At 41.4% G+C, this 23,638-nt stretch overlaps 1 protein-coding gene across 4 annotated transcripts in view; it reads right to left on the bottom strand.

Annotated features, from left to right (window-relative positions):
* LOC147173489 (uncharacterized) overlaps positions 1-23,638 on the bottom strand; it is a 236,402-nt gene that overhangs the window by 61,896 nt on the left and 150,868 nt on the right. Inside the window, exon 1 of one of the 4 annotated variants that reach the window (XM_086076984.1) lies at positions 15,342-15,466. The exons of the other annotated variants lie outside the window; for them this stretch is intronic. Within the exon in view, the coding sequence (XP_085933110.1) occupies positions 15,342-15,425 (84 nt within the window). The 5' untranslated portion in view covers positions 15,426-15,466. Of the gene's footprint in view, positions 1-15,341; positions 15,467-23,638 lie in introns of those variants that run through there. 4 annotated transcript variants of the gene reach the window in all.

Raw genomic sequence — 23,638 nt, forward strand, 5'->3', positions numbered from 1 at the left:
GAGCACAGAGAGGGGAAAGAGAGGGAGACTGATGCAGGGGAAAGAGAGGCTGGGAGAGATGGTGAGAAAGATGTAAAGGGGAGGGCAGAAAGTGAAAAAGACTGCAGTGGCAGAGGCAATAGAGGCTTGAACTCTGATGAAATCATTCAGTTTGGGAAACTGACAGAAAAGATAGACGGACAGAGGGAGAGATGAATTGCATTCAGAGCAACACCCTAGTGACCTCAAGTTGTTTCAAGCAACCTCTTAGCACTTTTTAATACCCAATTAACCCCTGTTGCATTAAATGTATCTAACAGACTATGTTGCTAATCCCCCAAATATTTTTTTTATGTAGAACAACATTTTTGCCATTCATGTTCTGCTAACACTACATAGCTGGACTGGCATAAAAATGCACACATATCCAACACCGTTCTTAACCCATAGTACAAGCAGGATCAAGTCTAAATAGAAGCAACGTTTTGCTCAGCTAAATTGACTAAATAATGGCATTATATTTGCATTTACTTTGATTATAACATACTTCTATCTCATGCATTTGGTAGCAAACAGTCAACGAGAATCGACACAGTTTTACATATTGCGATTGATGGCCCATTCATTCACCAGTGCCACATAGGTCTGGCACTGATGTTGACTGGTTAATTTTTCTGCCTAAAGTGTAAATTGATTATTGGCCTGGTTTCTCTAAATTTGGGGTAAAATGGAGGAAAATACAATTAAACAGCACCGCATTGGCCCCAAAAGACGTCACACCTGGTTATCTGCTAGTGTTGTTCCGATACCGATACCGCATTAAATCAGTGGTATCGGCATCAGCAATTACTAACAAGTAACATGCCGATGCCATTATTTCCGACGCTAATATAGGACTTTGGATGTAGCATCTTGTGTCTTGCTCGTACACGACATTCACTGATGTGTGACGTGTTCATTGCAGGCTGAGCCAAGATATCCTATTGGCTCTTGAATGCGCTGAACCAATGGCAGGGCAGCTTTTTCATGTTGAAAACAACAACAACAACTAAGTATTGGTACGATATCGGCATCTGCCGATACGGCAAAACTGGGTATCGGAATCTGTATCAAGAGGCCAAAAAAATTTATTGGAACAACACGACTAAAAAGTTGTCAGTTTTTGTTGACTAAAACTAGACAAATAAAATTATGTTTTCTTAGACTAAAATCAAAACTACAATGCTAGATTTACAGTGGACTAAAAATGGACTAAATAAAAATGGGATGAGGTTGACTAACTATGATAAAAACTAACAAGCTTGATCGAAACTGGACTAAAACAGACTAAATGTAAAAATGGCAGATACAATTAACGCTATATATAATTGACACTGACTGCAAGAGTCAAACTTTCTATTCTTAAGACAGATTCGTATGAAATGTATAATCACACATGATTACTGACCACGTAGCTCAGCCGCTGATGTTGATTGGTTTAGTTTGCCGTCTATAGTGTAAATCAATTAATGGTCTGGTCTCTCTAAATTTGGGCCGGCCTCTCAATTGGGGTAAAACGGAGAAAAACGATAACTGAATAGCACCACACTGGCCCCAAAAGTCACACCAGGTATCTGCCCTGGTATGCCAGATGGCCAGTCCAACCCTGCCTGCTACATAGAAATGTTTTGTGATGCCAATCTCCAATGACCACCAGAAGTGTCCACCAAGCTTGTGCTTGCCTCTGACTGCATCACCACTTGTCATTTTGTGTATAGAAGCACCAAGACTCACAGTAAAGATGAGCCAATCACTTTTATTGTGTTTTACTAAACCAAGTGCCAAAAAGCTTGTATAATAAACATAAACATACACTGGAACCTCGGAGTGTCAACGTTTCAGAACTCGTACAAATCGGACTTCAACCCAAAAAAATCGGAGTAAAAAATGCCTCGGAGTTTGAACACTCACGCAAAGCCGAACCTACCTTGAACGGGTAACCGGGTGAAGACGAGCAATGCCGAATGCTCACGTTGCGGTCAGTGAGACGAAGCGCTGCTCATTTCCAGTCAGTCTCACGGAGGTGCTCCATACATTCGCGAGTGCATTTTGATTTTTCTACGACAATTTTCTTCCACATCGGCCCAAAGAGGCAGCAAAGAAAAACATACAGTGCTACGAACCACAGTTGGACGTAAAAAGGAGATTACCGCGCCGTTGTAACTGCCGTGACTGACTACTTCCGTAAATACTGGCACGAGGACCCCCCCTTAGCTGTTCAACAACGTGCCTGACGTTAAGAGCGCACGCAAGGACCCCATAGTAGTCTAACAATATGCCCAATGTAAAATACACCCTTAACGCAACGTATACTTTTTTATCCACTGATTCCAACACACCACAACAAAAAATTTATTGTGTAAAAACTGTACCGGGTGTACATGTAAAAAACTAATATAAATTAAAATAGGATTTTTTTTGTTTTTGGAGCTTGGGAACGGATTAATTGCATTTACATTATTTTCTATGAGATTTTTTTTTTCTGAAGTTGAACAAGTTGGACTTTGCACAGGAACAAATTATGTTCAAACTCCGAGGTACCACTGTATCTACTTTTATTAGTACCAAGTCACTGTAATTCCCATTGGTCAAAATATGTAGTAAATAATTATCATCACCGATTGAAGAAGAACGGAACAACATTGTCTGCAGCTTCAACGCCGTGTTCATAATACCAAAGATCTTGCTCGAGAAGCGCTGTCAGCGGCCTCTGCTGTGCGGAGGGCTCGGCTTTGATATAGTTTCTGGGCTGCAACTTTGGCAGCATGTTAAATATTAATAACGATTAACCCAGTTCAAGCTCTGCAGCTGAGAGTACAGACAGAGTTCAAAGAGTCTTGTGCTCAATGCGGGCACTCGCTGCTCTCCAGCAGTTTAACCCTGCTATCAGGAGGCTGCCGCTGCTGCGCCATGCGCCGCATACCCGACTGGCCTTTCTCATTTCTGCTTGCATGATAGGGCACACACAACATGTGTGAACTGTGTGTACGGAGGAGTTCTCACAGGCTTTAAAGACGTAATTAGCCAATAATTTAAAGGCTGCCTGGTTCAACTCTGTTTCTCTCTCTCTCTCTCTCTCTCTCTCTCTCTCTCTCTCTCTCTCTCTCTCTCTCTCTCTCTCTCTCTCGCCTCTCTATCTCGCCTCCGAGCTGCCCCACATACACACGCCCCTCCTCCCCCCCCCCTCCTCCTCCATGAACTCCTGATAAACTCAACCTTTCAGAGCTACAACATTCCTCAGCTTGGCACATTCGCCCCCACTAAATGGGTTCGGACACCTCGGAGATCAAACACAATCTTCATTGTGCTGCAATTACCCAGACCTCTGTCTCAGTTCCCCTGCCCTTCACCCCCACCTCAGCACTTTCCTTCTTTCTTTCACTCTCTCATTCCTTCTCCCCGTCTCTCTCTCGACACCCACTCCTCCATCTCTGGTCCGCATCCCTCTTGCCCTCTGGAGATGACGCTTCTGACGCACTAAGGCCTCAACAAAGGCACGCTTTGTTTTCATAAAGCGTCTTTGGAGAGGAGTTCGGGGGCAACGGAGAGCTGTCGGACGGGAAGTGCTGGCTGGATGCTTCGCAGTGCGCTGAGAAACCAAGCATGTGTACATTCGTTAACACCATGATCCTGTGACCCTTTCTGCTGAATTGCATCAATTTAGAGCACTTAACTCTTCGCTGTTCAGGTCAGAGGAAACGGAATTTTTTGATACAATACGGAATATTCATGGAGAGCGTGTAAGTCAAGGTTCAGAGGTCCGCGTTTTTATACTGTAATACAGATACATTGAATTTAATGTGCTATAAATCGGCTTCCTAATGTTTTTAAATCGACAACAATCTCAGCATTACCATTGCACATTGTGAAGAATACATTATAACAGCAAGTTCAGAAGCATTTCACATGATCTTTATTTTAAGACCAAATGATATTCAAAATGTCCTACTATTGATTAAACATGAAATCTCTCATGTAAACAAAAGATGAAAATAAAAGAGAATAAGAAGGCTGAAAGGCAAGTGAGCTCAGAGGTGAACAAATTCAACTTCTAATGCAAAAGCCAACAGAAACAAAATAAAGTGAACTAAAAATCGAATAACTTTGCCAGCCTGGAGAACATCACTTCAATCTCAAATGAATATTAGAAAAGATTTGAAACTTCTGGTTAACAAAAAAAAAAGTGAGCAAACTATCACTCCGAGTAGTGTAAATAAATTGTGGGAATGAGTGGAAAATCGAGAATGATGATCATATTTTCATTTTGTAGCAAATGGGTTAACTCACAATTCACCATCAAGGAAGATTAACAGGAAAAGAATGATTGCCAAAAGCAAAAGCACGCTTGAATCGAATAACTGTACTGTGAGTAATTTTGGGGTTGGGGGTGAGTAGCAAAAATTCCTGCTGTTTAGCCCTTTCCGCCTGATCACATTTGAAGGCAGGAGCACTTGGATGTGCAAAGCAAGGTCACACTGTCTGCTTTTGTGTCACCCATGACATGATGCATTTGTTGGGGAGCGCTGTTAGCCATTATGTACCTATTAGCCTTGATTATCTTCTGATAGAAAAACACTAGTAGAGTTCACTCAGTCCGACAGTTGCAGCACTTTGTTTAACCCCTTTCAACTGCAGGGGCAGTCACCCCCTACGCCCTGTCCGGCAGGACAAATAATGAGGAGAGGGAATTAGGAAAAGAGAGACAAAGACAACATGAGAATGCGTAAGTATATCCACAGCAGTGTGCTTTTTTAGGAATGCATTAATAATGCATGTAAACGTAGTCAGTGTTACCAAAAGTACAATCAATCCTGGATCGGCATTTTTTATCCATATTTAAACCAAGCTGTAATGGATGCTTCTTGGCCAATATGTCATCTTCACCCAAATTTTTTTTAGCACAAGTCCCAATTTTTTATTTAATTTTTTGACAATAAAATGTTCAATAAAGCCCCACTAGCAAAATCCAGCCGTTTTTATCCATCTTAGGGGACGGCCATTTTGCCACTTGCTGTCAATTGAAGATGACATCAATGCTGCTCAGGTAACAACCAATCACAGCGCAGCTTCAGAAAACAGGTGAGCTGTGATTGGTCGTTGAATGAGCCATGAGCAACATTGATGTCATAGTCAGTCGACAGCAAGTGGCAAAATGGCCGTCCCCTAAGATGGATAAAAACGGCTGGATTTTGCTTCATAACTAATATTCCACAAAAGTAATATTAATCAGAATGTCATGTTTAGACTAGTGAGGTCACATATAACATATTATTGTCAAGAAATATTTAAGGTTGACTTCCACTTGAAGGAAAAAAGGTTACAGATTGTCTTTGACTCCATTAACTCAACAAAGGGGAAACAAATAGAAAATAAAAGCTTCTTATCTTCAGCCGCACATTTATGAATGTTGGCCAAGTGACACAACGTGAACTTGGTGTAACATGCCCCAAGAGTCTTCACAGATCTGCCCGTCAGACATATTCAATTTGCAGCTCTTCCTGCACCCCCCCCCCCCCCCCCCCATCTGCAGACACCAGGAGTTATCTGCGACAGAATGAAAAGTGAGAGTAGGGACAGAGAAAGCGGGCCGGGATAACATGGAGTCGTGCGGCGCTCCGTTTCTGTGTCCCTGCCTTGTGTTAATCTCTCTGAAGAGACAGAGGTGGCCATGTTGGGTCAAAGCCACTACATCAAGAGCTGTAGGCCTGGACAGCTGACCTTGGTCTGGGAGATGGGAGGTGACAAGAGTGGAGGGAGTTGTCTGTGTGTATGTTGGGTTACAGAGGGCAAGGGCAGGGGGAAATGTCTCTCTGTGTGTTTGTGGCAAAGAGATATGCAAAGAATGTTTTTAAGTGTGTACATTTCTCAGTATATCTGTTTTGAAATGCACACAGTGACACACGAGACCCCCTGTAGCAAAACGTTTGTGCAATAGTACCAAGCAGTCATGCTAAGAGGTGTCAAGCTTGTGTGTGTGTGTGTGTGCCCTTGCAGTATGTTGACCCTTCATAAGTCCAGTGGAGAGGGATGGACCCCCACATAGTGACAAACTGAGTGGGCCATAAACAGAGAAAGACCAATATGTTTTTTTTAAGGGCCAAAGTGGTCAACGAGGTCGATAACCGATATTTGAAGCCGATATTAATTTTCAGTAAAAAAAAAGAAAAAAAAGAAAAAGTGGGTGGTGGCTTGATGTAATGTTGTAATGTCGTAAATCGTGTTTATTGGACAATTTTTCTGACTTTTTAAAATGTTGATTTTCTTTTTTTTAATCTTAGACAATATACTTCATTTGAAATTTGTAAAAAAAAAATAATAATAATAATTATGGCACTCCCAAGGTTATCAGTACGTCTTAAAAAGTTAAATGGAAACTTAAACAAGCAAATCATATCAACCATAGCTCTCTATAAATTTCTACAGTAAATGTTTTTTTCAAAATTAAAAAATACCTGAAATCTTAAACTTTCACATTTCTTTGTTTTAATGTTGAACAAAAACAAAAGGTTCAGAAGTTTCCCAGGGTGAGCAGCATTTCTTAAAGTTAACCGACAATTTAAACAAATAGTTCCCTGATATAAAAAAGGTTTTAGATTGACCTTTCATTGACCGTCATATTTTTATTTTTATTTTTAAAAGGCCGATACCAATATTCCTCTGAATAATAAGCCATTTTTTTGTTTTTGTTTTTTTACATATATAACAAACTACATTTTGTCGTTTGGTTTAATTAGCCGATAGTAAACATCACATTTATCCTATGAGTTTCAGTCGTCATAGTAATTGTCACTTCCTATTTTCATTTTTGCTCATGTTAATCTGAGGTACGAAATGTGTGCTCCCAAGGTGCACCGCCGGTCAGAGGAAGGGGCCCTGGAATGAAGCATCCATCTTGAAGGGACAGCTGGGTACGTACGACTTTCTATTAATATACGACACACAAACACACGTGCGCGTACGCACAAAGATAACAAGACTCTAAATGGACAAACAGCTGTCTATCTTTGTTAATTCCCCACTCTTCTTAGGTTAACCATGCACACGTGCGTGTGTGTGTGTGTGATGGCATGTGTGTATGAGACCTGATAGGATGTTTGGCTGGGGTTGTGAACTCTGAACCCATTTGTCAACAAAAAAAAAAAAAGTGGTCAAGTTTACAAAAGGAAAGCACAACCAAGCACAATTATTCTACCAATTTAACTATTCTATATATTATATGTTGTGTAATGACTTCACCGGAAAACTCATAAAACATACCGAACCCCAATTTGACAAGAAAAAACGACTTTTGCTACAAAGAAACAGCAGCAGCCGCGCCCAATCCAGCTTCAACGTGTCAAAATGAATCCAACATTGCAAAGGTCAGAGCACTTCAACCTCAGAGGTAACCTCAGTGATCTGGCGAATCAAATCAAATAGAGGCTAGCAATGATGTGAAGCATCAACGTTGACCTGATAATCTCCAAGCACAATGAAGCACAGCTGACAAGTGCCCTGACATGGCCCGTGAACTCATCTCGCATCACATCCACCTCATTAAAGAGTGTCAGGTATATTAAGGAAGAGATACAGACACACTTCATTGGAACGGCTTTTCTTTCTTAAAGGTGGCTTTGCTCCATTACATGCATTGTTTGAAGCAAATTCATTATCGGCCACAAATTTGTCTCTGTCTCTCATTAGGCGAGGTTATGTCTCTTAACCCCTATTACAACATCAAGTCAATTATTCTATTAGTCTTCACAATTACTGCAAACAACTCACAGTCAAGAGTGATGAGTTGCTGCAGTATGAAGAAGGATGGATGATTTATCATCATGATTTAGTCTTTTATTTTTATTTTTTTATTATTATTTTTTTTACATAATGGGTGGTACATAGATTACCACCCATTTGTACTGGATGTGAAGCTGTTGGAATAATGCAGACAGATTCAGTGGAAGAAATGACTGTAAAACTAAAATAAAAAAATGAGGTTGACTTTAGGAGTCTTATAAATGATATATTTTATATTTTAACATTATACACAAGGGTGGTTGTCTGATTATGAGTCTTCTTGCGGTCAACATACATTATAATTGTGCAATTTTCAATATAAATATCATGGTTTTTTAAAATCTACTCTTTGCAACATCCTGAGTTGAATTTTTTCCATATCAAAATGACCAGCAACATGAAAATATGTAAATTCAGTACCAGAGCAGGTATGTAAGGTGATAATTACGAAAAACATTCATGGCTAAAATTATTTCTGTTTAAATGTTATCCATCCATCTTCTATGTGACTTGACCTCACTATAGTTGTAGGTGTACTAAAGCGTAGCCAAGCTGACTTCAGGCGAAAGGCAGGATATTACAATTTTCAATCCTAAAACAAGAATGATATTCTTTTTTTCTACTCAAGAATAGTCAAAATAAAGTTTTTAGAGGAATACACAATACATTCTGTAGAGTAAATTGGACTCTATTTAGAGTGGGACCAAATAGACTATAGAATAGTTTTAGAGTAGGCTAATATTTACACTTGGAAGAGAGTAAAATAAAGAACGGAAAAAATAAATAAATAAAAGTCACTCAAGAGTTGAGGAACAAACTCACAACCTTCATCTTAGGAGACAGCTGATCTACTCCCTGAGCCCCGAGTTTGTCCCTCAACCTTTGAGTGACTTTTATTCTTTCAACTCTATATTTTTACTCTTTTCCAAATGTAAATATTACTCTAAAACTGAGTCTATTTGGTCCCACTCTAAATAGAGTCAATTTTACTCCACAGAATCTACTGTGTATACGTATAGCAACAGAATTTGTACAGACAGCTATATTATAAAACACGAATTTAGCAATAAAACAACCAAGTCTTATTGTTATCAAAACTTCTACGTTCATGTACGACATACTGTAAAAAGATGGCCAGAATAGTACACAGAAATAAAGCATCAGCATCCAATTAAGCGAAACAAACAAGCAAATAAACAAAACAAAAAAAACGTCATTAACGTCCCAAATGTACAATATGCTTTCTCGCGGCAGCATCCTTAGAGTCCCTATTCTGTTAAGTACTTTAGGCTGATCATTGCCCCAGGAGGCCGATAAGTAGATTAGGCCTGATTAAAGTCGTATCAGTGGAATTTGAACAAGGGACCTGCATGGACAGATACACAGAGCGGTGCACCTAAACCCAACCTGCTGGCTGTTTATGACCCACCCTGGCACCAATCCAGATCCTGTCAGCTGTCGTTCATCACTTACGTCCTTAATGTACATTGTTACAACACAAACATTTTGTAATGAGGCACACATACAACCAGACATGTATGTCGTATACATGTGCTTACAGCAAGCTTGACTCCAGGGAATGATATAACTCATATGCAAATTTTTCTGAGTCAGTGGCATAAAACAAGACAAAACAATAATTATGCCATCACTTTCGCACAAGTTGAACAACACGCATCCACACACAACACAGATACTTCCTGAAGATCTAGGCTGGATTTACATTACACGTCTGACACACAATTCCAATTTAGTGCCGGTATTGATTATTTTCTTTAATGCATTTTCGAGTTACCCAGAGTGTATCTGCAGGTAAAAGCTAAACAAGTATCGATAATAAATAAATACAAAGACAGATGATTACATTTTACATAAGGTTTAGTTGGCGGTTACTCCACTTGGTTTAAAAAATATATATATAACTTCAGATTTTATCCACTGGATGCCTTTAGCAATCATTTTCTTTATCTAATAGTCTATGATACATACTATATAAGTCAAGGTTTGACATTGATGAGCATCTAAATGCAGGGACACAATTGGTCAGACTGAAGAGAACAGGTGGACACAAAAACTTGCCGAGACAGATGCGAAAAGGGACACATGCAAAACACGACAAAACTAAATCCAATTGAAAGTAAATCAAATAAAACTCAGATCATAACAATATGTTTTTTTATTCACATGTCGAGGTATACATCAACATGCAGATTGGGTGCTATTCATTTAGATGTTGCAGTGGCATCTCATTCCTATGGCATTTTCATCAACAAATGGAAGAGGCCTGATTCTGCTCTGGGGATATCTGATTCCACGCATTTTTAAAATTGTTTGCCCCCTTTCCAGTGCCATGACCCATATCCGAATTGAACCACATGGGAGAAAAGAAATCCCATTTGTGTCACTAGAAGCATATAGTGTAAATCCAGCTCCAGTAACACTTGCACTTTTTCTGCTCAGTGGGAGTACAAGAGGGGGAGTGTCTGGGAGGGCGGTAAACGGGTGGATGACGAGCGGCAGCCAGAACAAGGGCAACAAACAAATGAGCAAATGTTGATTTGTGCTTTTGCCTCATTTAGAATGCAAAGTTGACCTTGTAAAATGGAGGTGGCGGCAGGTTTTCTTCTTCTGTGTGCAGGGTGGTAAATTATTTGACCACAAATAATTCACTTTTGAACTAAAAAAAAGACATAAATAAATAAAAAGCAGGACTATAACAGTGTTCGGTTACGCAACTTGTTTGTATCTCTATTTTCGGTACGGTCAGTTGATGAGTCTACCGCAACATAAAGGCATGTCCGCTATCCTTTTCTTTTACTAGGGGTGGAGACATCTCATTGTGCCAGGCCATGAGAGCTCTTCAAGGATGCTGTTCCCATATCTTAAAGCACATGCTTTCAGTGACAGTCATCCACACAACAGTGCAGTAAAACCCTGGGGGTGAATTCTTAAGTACCGCTGGACCATCTGTGGAGGTGGGCTCGGAGCTTTTTAGACTGACAGAGTTTGGCCACGGGGGTTTTCACTGACAGGCGTATTAGCACAATGTGCTTCTCGGTGTATCACTCGCTCTGCGTGGGCTGGAAATTAAGGGTAAGACCAAGCCAGATCAGACTAGAGTGGGCCAGATCTGACAGAAACCACCATCATTTCCTAGACGTATAAATAACCCCCCCCTCGTGTTTGTCTAACCTCCGCAGGCACCTTCTGTTGGCCTAGCCGTTCACATTATATACTCGGAAACATATATTTTAAAAAGCTGCTGAGCAGACACGTGCATACGCCAATGTCTCTGGTCCATTTCTCATCCACCGTGTAAGCCCTGGAGCCTGTTAACCTGACTCCAGGAGAGAAAGGGTCATGTTTGGGGCCAGAAAAGGTGTTTCTGATGAACTGGGTGCTTGGCTTACACGGACACTGAGTGATGTTCATGTGTTGGCCTCATGAAGGATGAGGTTGAGGAAATTAATGGGAGGAGCTAGCGCAAGTGAAAACTGACATTTTCTCACTCAGTTTAAGGAGTTCAAACTTTTGCTAGTATACACTGAACCCCCTTGCTTGATGTTTTGTGCATGTGCTTTACTTTGCTCTATGTAAAACAGCAACAATTGTTAAGGAGCTCATAAACAAAAACATGAAAAATAGCCATGGATAAAATGAGAGTACTGTAATTAGTAGTAGTTGATGGTTGGTTTAAATGATATTTGCGGCTGGCCAACTGGGAGGCCGTCAGCCATTAATTAGGAGCCAGAGGCAATGTTTCTGCACACCCTTTTGCACATTCTCATACACTTAGGCACCACCCTCTCCAGTTGATCCAGTGACCTGCAGTTGACCATTCGAACCCTTGTCTTAAGGTCAGGTTAGCTCCCACACTCCAGGGTCAGGGAATGGTCACTTTGCACGCTTGGAACACTTCTGTCTAAACAGCAAACATTTTTATGATCTTGATCTGCGTAATTTGTGGGCTGAGGGGAGTTTGGCTTTGAAATGTGCTCTTATAACAAAACACAGTTAGGCGTTCCTAGTAATATATTCTTGTTCAATTCTTCTGCACAAAATGCAGCTACCGTGACTTATTTTGAATATCTATCCATTATCCGTACCGCTTACCACTGCTGAAAATAAAAATGTGTAAAATAGACCCTTATAATTCCCCCCAAAAATCAGTCTTTAACTAAGGGTCTATCTAGTGTCACGTCTTGAACTATTCATTATTTTTATGTCCTTATTCAAAGAAAAACAAAAACTCGTATACAGTATTACAAAGATGGTCCTCCTAGGGGCTTGTCTCATGCTGTCAAATGACGCTTGACTTCAAGTCATTAAACAAAGCAAAAAAATATAACTGAAGTAAAAGGCTACATTTTCAAGTACAGTAAATATGCCTCTTCAGCATTTGTGTACTGCAGCAAATAATTAACACTCCTTTTTGGATTTTTGGGGAAAACATGTACCAAACGTAAGACCAACCGCGACAGTGTAAGAAGTGTTGTAGGAAAATATATTCAAGTTACAGAAACTCTAGCAACTCTACATACACGTCATTACTCAGTGATATTGTGAGCCCAAAATGGATTATTTCCATTCATATTCTTTTCTACAGGGGTAAAAAATAATAATACTTGGACATATTTTAAATTAAATTAATTGATTCCACTGTACAGTGAAGAGCTAAATCCAATTTTACTTCACCATCGACTATCATTGAAAGCGCTCCTATTGAACATTTTAATGTTTTTCTGTTTTATAGATAGAGCAAATATTGGAGTGGCTGTCATAACATAGTATAGAATCTTTAAAGAAGATTGGATTCACTGCTGCATTCATCCATATAAAACTGGCTCAGAATCCAAGCTAAGTAAATATTATCGAACATCAGTTATACAGCAAGTATCATTGCTCTGTTTCCCTCTCAGTAAGTGCAGTAAAATCCCCATGTCTCGTTTAAGTCAGAGTAAGAAAAACAAAGGTTCAAAGGTACACGGAAGTAGACGTTTTTCTCCAAATGTAACCATTGCATGCTTCCTCTAATAGGTTTTGGTTAGCTAATTTCCTGTGGCAAATGTAGTGGATGTTGAAGATTAAAATAGTGTTTTCTATTGCATAATTGTTAATTTCAGAATGAGGGTTAAAATGCACAAGTGCATACTCAAAACGACTCATAAGATTATACTTGAATGTGCACACAGATGCCTGTGTATACAGGTCGCGCTTTAGGAGGGTGACCCACTAACATCCTCTAATCCAAAGGCCACAGCCACTCGAGATAGCATCTTCATGTGTACCATGCGCAGCCCACTCTTATTACCCTTGGATATAATCATTTCCCATCTTTTTTGTCTCTGCCGCTGGCTACACACAGGAGCAGCTGTCAATCAAAATGACCACTAATTCGCTCCATATGAAAGCCAACATGTGGGGAATTCTGGAAATCCCATATTCTGCCCTTTTATTTACCCTCCTGGTAGGTGGACAAATTTCCTTATTGACATGAGAAATGTGGTGATCGCCGGCAGAGGAAGGAGATGATCGGTTCCTTTTTTTTTTTGTCTTCACACGTTCAATGTTGCTTATTTTTAGTAGCGGTGATGGAGCAATAGATAGGGGGAGTATGATGTCATGGATCTGTGGAGTCTGCCTGCGTGCTCTTGTTTTGAAATAATTAAATGTGATCTCTTGTGCCCTTGATCTTGGGGGGTAAAGGACCACAAGCAGGTGAAATGAACCACATAATTGAAAAATCCAGAGTGCAATCCAAAACTAAGTGGTCTTCTGAAACCATAGCACGGTGGGCACAACAAATTTAATAAATAACTGCTGGGCACTCTAGGGGGTTTGGGAGAGGGGGCTGTCAAAGGGGCCCAATGTTTCCAGGTTTGCTGATCGTCCGGCGGGAGCGGAGGTGACACCGAGTGTGTTGTCAAGCGTAAATCCCGATGCAGAAGGCCCTTGCAAGATGGGTGTCCATATATCAAAGGTCTCACTGACTCGGGCTGCCATTTGATCTCCGCTCAGGAAATTCAAAATTCCAGGCAGATGAGGGGTGAAACCGAGAGGCCCTTAAGCCCAGTTTGTGCTGGTGATTAGAGGCAGCTGTTTCGATTCACATTTCGAAGGACTTGAACCCTGCAAGCGGCCGCGTTTCTACATGGTTGACTAGAGCTTCGAGCAGCTCGGACGGCGGTGGCCATGACCGCGGTACGAGAGGTGTGAACAACATAAAAAGTAATGTTCTAAAATTTGTACTACAATCTGTTCGAGCAAAAACAACATTTCGGCCTTTCTTCTGTAATGCTGCACTAGACATTATCCCAGAGGTAATGATGACTTCAGTGGTCTTTGTCATTGGTGAAAGAACATGTAAAGTGAAGGGTGAAATAGGTGAGGCACACAAAGGAGAGACACAGAACGAGTAGAGTGATAAAAGGCGAGACAGTGAATTAAAGAGATAGGGAGAGGTGTGTGACAGACACCCAGAGAATGAGGGAACGGGCGCAGAGTGGTGCAGGCACATAAACGATTAGTCCCCAACACGAGCTGACAGCTGGATGCATGACCTTGGCTGGATTTGAGCACAACAACCCACAGTGTTCATTTGCATCTTTTCCATGCCAAGTGATTTAGATACAATTCTCATTCCGGTGAACAGGAGGAGGAGGAGGAAGACATGGGAGCCTAAAAGACCTTGACCAAGTTTAGAGGCGGGGCTTGAAACGATGTGGCATTATACACAACCTTCACACAACTCAAAAGTCCTTTTGGGCAATTTGACACATTCGCTTGCAGAGTCATATTACGACAAGTCAACGATGGGACGCTTAGCGGTGTTAGTGTGGAGGTTCTAGCGCCACTATTTATATGGCTATGTAAGTTGGGGACATGCCCTTCTTATTAGAAAACGATCTATCTGCTCTTAAACAGACTTGGAGGTCGTAGAAGTGTTGTGATCTGGGTCAGAGGTGGGCAGCTGACATGTTGGTGAATGACCAGACTGAGGGGCCGATACGTATACATCAATGCTGACCTTTTCTTATTTACACTGACATATCTTTTAACCAATACTATCAATATAGACAAGCCTTATAAAAATGACCAGCAGAAAATAAATATGACCAGAAAGTGAGACTACACCAAAGTCTTAACTGTCGTCAAAATCCAAATTATGTGACCTTTCACCCCTATTTAACCTTTTGAACTCTATTCTGCACCTACCTGTAGATAATCCTAAACTAATGACTCCCTTATCAGGAGGCAACAAGAGTGGCCCATGACCCTCCCTGACCTTCCTCTGATACCCAATACGTGATTATTTGAGGACACTTGAAGAAGAATAGATACTTGCACAGAATGTCATTACGGCAGAGCTAGCCGGAGGACACATACTATTATAATCAGTCAGGAGAAAACCATTTCATAATTGATCTGAAGTCATCTTTGGTGAGATGCAGTGCAATCACACAAGCACCATTATCTGTAATTGTCAACGTGAATATAAAGACACTAGCATGAATCTATGGAAATTCAACTCAAGTTTAAGAACGAACCTTGTGCCAGGTCTTTCTGTCACCCGTATGTTGCTTTGGTATCCATGCCACGGATTTATGGCACATTTCACACTGCACCACCATGCATGACAAGCCAGTGATCTGGACCTAGCACTGGAGCGATAATTGGTCAACTCCTGCCAAAAAGCAAGACAAAAAACCTCATGACTGCCAGGCTTCTGCAGAGGTTGTGTACGTGTGCTTCTTTTGAGCACATCGCTGCTGGAACCCACATGAGCTGGCATCTGGGGAGTGATTGTTCAACTACTAAGAAATTAATAACGATTCTCGTATCACCGCTTACATCCATTGGACTCGCATGCCCATTCAGATGTAAACGGGCTTTTGGTATGAACGCTTAATGCAGTATTCACAAATAAAATTCTACAACACAAAGATTGGAAATAAGCATTTTAACATTACTGGAGAAATATAATTTAAAAACTCAATAAAGGAACAAAATATGTGCCTTATCCAACTACATCCATCTATCAGTTCTCACGCAGGCTATCATCATCAGGATCAGAGGAGGGGATGGAGCCTAAGCCATCTGACTTAAATCAAAAGTCAAACTACACCATGGTCAGGGGGATTGTGATGGATTACATTGAATGAGACTCTATCAATAAGCTTACATTGGACTGGCCAAATACTTACAGTATCAGTTATAAAACATTGGACATTTTCTACAACAACTGTAAAGGCAAGGTTATGGATAAAAAAAGTCACAATGTCATAGTATTGCCAGAAACGGGCTTTGTCCAATTACACTCCGATACGTCACATCGTAGGTATTTTTTGCAGGAGCAATACAAAAAATAATAATAAAATACAACAATGTATTTTATACACACAACACACCATAAATGACAATCATTAGACAGGGTTAGCACCAGATCATATATCTATATTATCACAGCCTTCTCCGTGTCTTGTATGTGTTCATGTTTTTATACTTTGAAGTGGAAACACTCGGAATTTTTGCGTAAATTCCTTTTAACTTAATGACATTTCACATCAAAGCATTGTCTTAACATTAAAATCATCCTAATCCATAGTTTTATGGCTAATTTAACACCCCATTTTCATATCCGCTCAAATCAGGTTTGGCTAATTGGAAATACAGTTTTGTTATAAATGGACAGCATATCATAGCATAGCATATGAGCATTATATTCTATATATATATCTATATATTATATTCAACCATCAGAGAACCATGTTAAATTGAACTTGAAACCATGTACATGATACTTTATATTCTCCAAATTCATTGTTTATTAGCTCATTCTTCATCTGTTAGCCGCAGTGCAGCACAGTTGTTTGTGTGTGTTATTGTATGCTAGCAACATGTCAAAGGATGCACATGGAGCTTGGTCAACCATGAGCAAACAAAGAGCAGCACATCTGACATCCAGTCCAGTACCCTAACACAGTCCAGTCTTGTGGTCGTGGATTTCTTCTAACGTTAGTGTGTTGGGGCTAATTATATTTAATGTGTTGTGTTGTAAAGCATTTATTTTAGGAATGCCTTGTTCTAATCAACCATGGCCTTGTGTATATAAACTGCTAAATTGGTTAACAAGACTGAGTTTCCTCATTTGGTCAAAGACTGTCGGTGTGCTTGCAGATGGGCAGTAAATCACGCTCACTGTAGCATTAGCGCGCAGTCAAGAAAGAACGAGCCACACTTCACTTCAAAAGAGCTTGTCACTAGCGTTGATTTTACAATTACCAAACGTCCATTACACGGGTACCTGACAAAGCTACAGTTTAAGACGTTTCAAACGAGCAACACATGTTCCGTTTGTTTCCATTTGTGTGGTTTCAATAAACAGTGTGTGTGTCAGCATGTTGAGTGCGGCCTGACAGACACAAAACAGACTACAATTGCATCTAAAAATGCATGCTTTGTCTAGTTCTGGCAGACTTGCTGCTTCTCCATTGACGTCAATGGAACTCTGACAAAAAGAGCTATTGATATAATATTTGACCATGACAGGCTTTAAAGGGTCCTAAATCTGCCCGCTTCTGTATTATCCCACCCTAAAGATGATTTCAATTGCCGGGTGAGGAGGGGGTGCATAGAGGAAACAGACAGAAAAGAGAGGAAGGAGAGAAGCTAGTAAAAGTGTTACTAGCAGTCAGAGTGGAGCACCAACCCTCAACCCAGAGCCCGTTTACATAGATTAGGGGGCGGATCAAAGGCTGGATTTAATCTGGGCCACTGGGCAAGGGCGGGGATTATGGCACAGTGGCACTGTGTGGTACTTTGCCTTCACTAAAACACACCTTGGTGTGTTGGAGTATGGAAATGCTCGCACTGAGCCAATTTGTAGTGCACAAAACACCCATACATTAATGCAACTATGGATTATAGCAACGTGAAAACCAATCCATCTTTGCTGAGATTAGCCACTGGCAATAAAAGGCACCTTGGGGAATGTGATATTGAAAAAAAAGGAGCATTTTGTGAAAAGAGCTCTTAAATTAACATGAAGGGGCAACAAAATGGCAAATTGCTCTGCTCATTCTCACTCAAGACAACGCATCCAAAACACACTCACGCAGCCACAAGTGCAAAAATTCATTCTAAAAGTCTACATGCGTTTGTAAGGCTACATTTTGACATATCTTTAAGTTCAAAGATACTTTACAGGACAAATGAATCATTCAGATGCTCGACAGCAAATCCATCTGAGCCATGCCACTCCCAATTATGAACAAGCCTACTTTATGTGTATGCCGCTTTGCGTCACAGATTTGTATGCATTTGTTTAACATGGAAATGTGAATTTTCTTTTCTCGTGTCTGACTTAAGACCTCCCTTTGGTGGAGGTGAGCTTCACAAGTTGTTTTGATCACTGACTCAGTTTGTAAAGTGCCTTTGGGGTAGATGTGAGTTCAGCCTTCCCCCAAATCTACCCACGTACCCCTAAGGCAAAGCTCTGAATGTCTTTAAAGGAGTAATGGGGAGACGTGCCAGTGAAATGCAGTACACTGACTTTTCTTTAGTCCTACTCAACTTCTACCATTTCTTCTAATGCTTAATGCTACTTCCAGCGTATGTACAGACACGTGGTATCTTGCTTTCATGATTTTGATTACAGCCAAACATTGGGGTCTTGGCTGCGCTACGTCTGGGACAAAGAGCAATATCTGTGGGGTCTGCGCTCCCCTCAAAGACTCTCTTGTCAGGGGAGGCCCAGAAAGAGTGCACCGGAGAGCTCAAAGGCCAGGTCATCTATCACAATCGACCGTATGAAAGAACCCAAATAGCTTTGGCTTCCATCTTTTCTCTCTATATCTCTCGATTTCTTGTCTCCACTTTTGTCGCCTTTGTGCAAATCCAGTGGGAATATGGTAATCGCACTTTAGTGACGTTGCTTGTACCAGCACGGAGATTGGATGTTTGGAAATGGGGCCCTATCACGCTGGGAGCCCGGCACTTTTTTTTTTTTTTTTGGGTATGTTGCTAGATGATTTGTCAGGCCGTGGTGGCAGAAGTCGAGAACCCTGAGGGTGAAAGGCTATGACCCAAGGAGTGCTGCATGTGTGTTTGTGTGAGTACTGAAGGCCTGAGCTCAAATGAATGGAACATACATTGGCCAGCGAGGGATCACAAAGGCCTCATCTGCATACTTCAGGTAGACAGTGTTATTGGAGCTGACATGGGTGTGACAGGCTCAATGGTGGCGGGGCACATCAGAGGGGAGAGACACAGTGTGAGTTTCCGAATGTGGAGGAGCTCTGGCCCCTAATGGGAGTGTTTACTACTTTCCTGTCTCCGACTGAGAAAAATCAATGACAATTAATCCTTCCCAACATAATAAAAAAACAAAACGGCAAACAACGGCTTTATTTACCCATCTGTGTGCATGCCCCCTGTGTTCTTTAGTGTAGGCTGCTGGCCTGCATACGAACAGGGCAGAGGGCGTACACACACACACGAACACACCTACACACACACTGACAGCTGACACATTGGGCTAGTTCCGAGCTGCGCTTCCCTGCGTTTCTCTCACAGTCTCTCCCTTTGTCATTAAAGAAGAAAACGTGTTCTCGCTCGGTTTGTTTGTTTACTGGTTTCCACTCCTCCTCAGGGAGTTAGGAACAAAAAACAAAATTTGTTCTCAGCTGGCCGCCTGCCTTGTCCCTGAACACTTCTACTTCCCTGCTTCTCCTCCTCTCGCTTTCTCAGCATGGATGAGTAGATTACATATGCTTCCTTTCTGAATGACTTCACTTGTAAATAATGGATTGATTTATTGTGTGTTTGTGTGACTCTCAATGATTTTTTTTTCTCCATCAGAGAGTCACAGTAGGGGCTTTAGTCTGTCTCAGCGGGATGGTTAACGTAGGAGTGGATATACATACAGTGAAAGCATACTGGGGGTTACGTGTGTGTGTGTGGGTATGACGAGAGAAAACGGGAAATTAGTTGACTGACTCAAATATGAACTGAAGTCATCTTCTTGTTTAAGAATTTGGATTGAGGATGAAGTAAACAATCATATAAAAACATACAGACGAACAAGACTTTTCACTACAACACACAGTATTTGTTGATTATTTTTTAATTGGAATTTTTGGTGTCAAGTCTAAGGTCACACACTTTTGAGAGTCTGTGACAGAAGTGTGGATGTACAGTACTTTATTTGGCAGCAGCCAAGGCTAAAGATGATGCAACCTATTACTCCAATAATCTTCAATGAAAACCTTGTTTGGATAGGAACAAAAGGAATTGCAATTGTTCCACAAATTCACCTTGTTCTAAATGACGGGAAGAAGTAATGGAGATGATGAAGAAGCGGAAATAGAACATAGAACAGAGATGTGACTTGTTCCCTAACATGCTTGTGTATGTGTATTGGTAACCAGGCAGAGAAAGACTGATACAGGAAAGAAAGATCTAAAAAGTGGGGGATGGGAAGTTAATGGAAGATGAATGGCCTCTAAGATAAATGCACAGAGGCCAGATCGGGCCGACCCCCACTCTATTCTGGCCCACTACCATGACATCAAAACAGAAGGGGAAAACATCTCCTCTTTGTGGAAGAACCTAATTTAATTTGTACCTTCCAAAGAGGGGTAAATATGTTTGAACTGTCTCACTGAGCCCACGGTGGCCCGATCGGGTTCTCACGGGAAACTGCTGCGCGCAGGATATCAAGCCTGCCGCATCACAACTTCACTTTCCAAACTAATCTAATTTCTGGGCCCTTCTTTTCTTTCACTGCCCTCCCTCGCTCCATCTGTTCCAGCGCTGCTTGTCTCGCGAGGCCGTCACTCCCTGCTGTCCATGCTTCGTGTCATTCCGGCTCCCGGTGTTCCCTGGGGATGATCCCTGTGACCTTTTTGCTGTCTTACTGGAATTTGACGTCAAAGGTCTTGTAGCTGAGAATGGAGTTTTGTTTAGTAACAAGAATGACCCTTTGACTTTCCCGCTAGTCAGTGAGTCACTCACACACGCACCCTCTTATTCTCAACACTCCTTCTCATTTGCTCGGCCTCCTTCACTCCGTTCGGCGGTCTCCTCTTCACCGGATCTTTCTCTGCCCCTCGCTCTCGCCTCTGGTCTCCCTCCCTGGCTATCTCATGTATTATTTCAGTCTAAAGGGGCTCAGGGTGGAAATGAAATATGGCGGCGAAGCCTCAATGGGCATGCTCATATTCTGTGTAATTACCTCGGGCCGAGGACCGGGGCTCGGCTCGGTATCTATAAATCTGTGCCTCTCACTGGCCCCAGCCGCCTTTTGAAACTCTACCCTGCCGACGCTTCGCGGTGAGACTCTGACCCATGACCTTTCACACCGCCAGGGCTGCTGGGAGTGACCTGTGACCCTGCGTTGGGCTCTCTCAGAGGCTGCTCAGTCTGACCCCTCTGAGCCTCGTGACCTGCTAAGTCACAGCTGTGCCTGATCTGTCCTTTGGGGCTGGAGGGGAACACGTCAAACGGGGAGTTTTTTTTTTGGGGAGTTGTGAGTGGGTGTGCGTGTGAGTTGATTAGTACGACTGGGAGTGTGATGACTGACTACATGTCTTTACCTATCTCTTTACATGTGCATACAGTAGGTGGGTTAGCAAAACAACGTATGTTTTACTGCCAGGGTTGCAACATGAAGACAGGGTCAGACAAGCTATCAATCAAGCATACAAAGGTCACGGGCCCCCTAATGCTTGTGTGTCTGTATGCAATGCTAATGTCATCTGTTAAATAAAACTATGTAGGGATGATTTATCACAGAGTATCGATCTTTAAGACACATCCAATCCACAATGAAGTAAAAAGTCTGAAATGTCTGATGTGTATGGAGATTTAATGAGACGCATGAGCACTTGGGTCACTTTGTGTCTGCTGTTATTATTAATGACTGTGTTGTGATCCTGACCTCTAAATGTGCTATCCTGTTTCTTATTGCTCTCGGTTTACATTATCTGATGTTCTTAGGCTACCTCGGGCGTGTCATCTCCACTCAAAGGATGTGTTTACACTAGAACGACCTGGTAATAATTTTTCTGCATTGTTTCACATACAGATGTTTGTCCCAATGAATGGCTTGTTGTCTCCTAACCCAGAGGTTGTGGGTTCGATCCCATGCCGATGCATCCTTGAGCAAGATACTGAACCCCCAGTTGCTCCAGATGCTGCGTCATCAGTAGGTGAATGAGTAGCCGAATGTAAAGTGTTTTGAGGGCTTGTAAGGTGGAAATGGAGCACCAGTTAGCAATCATTTACATAAACACCTGAGGAATGTCATTTCCATACATTGCAAGTACAATGTAGGCCAACAGTACTATGTATCTTGTACTATGGGCTTATCCAAATGCTTTTCTAATTTAATACTCAGGATAAATTTGAATAGAGAATTTGAGGTAGTGGTGTAATGGCCGGTCATATTAAATGGAAACTTGACTGGAAATCTGTAGATACGTTAATTATTTTCAGCCTTCTGTTTCAACATGTTATCCAGGTCCTCTGTTTGCATTTTGGGTCTCTTGGATACTGGATAGTGTTGTCACATTAAAAACCACGGCTAAAAACAAACACATTATTTCTGGTGAAACCAGTCTTTCCTAAACATTAAGTGAGTGAAATGAGTAAACTTATCACATTCGTGTCCAACCATGGAAACTTCTAACTGTTTATGCCCTTCTGTCAATCTTAAGAGGGGAGGAGGCACGTGCTGGACCAAAGAGGAAGATCCACTTTTAACTTTTCCACTTTAGTCCTCTAGTCTCTGAGCAAAGAGTCTTGACCTTTCGTCCTACCGTCCTTTTCCTGCATTCATTCCCTCTCTGTGTATGTGCACTGGGTCCGCTCCCCCTTCGGCCTCCAGATCCCCATGTCGGACCAGAGCGAGGCCTCTGTGACCTGCAGCTGTGTTTACTGTCAACACAGACTAGTGTTAGGACAGCTGGGAGAACAAGAGAAGGCCAGACAGTAGAGCCCATGAACGCACATAGCCGGGGCAGCATATGCTAAACATGCTCATGCATACGAGTTGAATAAACAAAAAACAAAAAAATATCAACATGTGCTCCCAGAATTAATCGGTACAAACAATGATGCAATATTAAGTAGTACAACTGCTTATATATGAACGGCGTAGCGCCACTCCCACCTTTTTTGTGTTACTTATTTAAAAGAGGTGTTGAAGGCATCAAAGCTCTGGTAGCACACCTTAGGAAGGTTATGCCCCGCTTCATTACACTCCACTCAGCAGCGTAAATGTAAGATAACACTTGTATTTATTTGCGCAAGTGCCAGTAGGAATGTGAGAACATCAGTTCATTTAGGATGTCACGATGTTTACATGCACTAAAGCAAGTGTGTCCAAACTGTGGCCCAAGGGCCATTTGCAGCCCACCGTCCATTTTTTTGTGGCCCATAGCCTATACAGAAGTAAATGTAACTTTTTTTGTGAGTTAGGCAGTTAGAAGTGAAGCTGTCAAAAAAAGTGGAGTAACATGGATAATGGGAACGACCACTGCTGCTAATAATGAAACGTTTCTGGATTTGCAAAGACAGTAACAGTTGTAATAGTAACACAATTTCTATACATAACACTGTATAGGACAAAAATAATTCCGTTTCAGAAACAAAAAGGGTTTGATCCACTTCATGCTAAGTGTCAAGTTCTGATTTGTGAACAACTAGTTTGGTCAGCTGACTACAGCTCGCTCTTGTTTTCGTTCTGAATGTGTCGATGGGATTCAGGGATTTAAACAGACTGGAAATAATTAAATTAAATAATAATGCAAGTTAACAACCATCTTCAACTATGAGTCTTGAC

The sequence above is a fragment of the Leptonotus elevatus genome, chromosome 5 (assembly GCF_054856555.1).
Source record: "Leptonotus elevatus isolate MCC_2025b chromosome 5, RoL_Lele_1.0, whole genome shotgun sequence".
NCBI classification, from domain to species: Eukaryota; Metazoa; Chordata; class Actinopteri; order Syngnathiformes; family Syngnathidae; genus Leptonotus; species Leptonotus elevatus.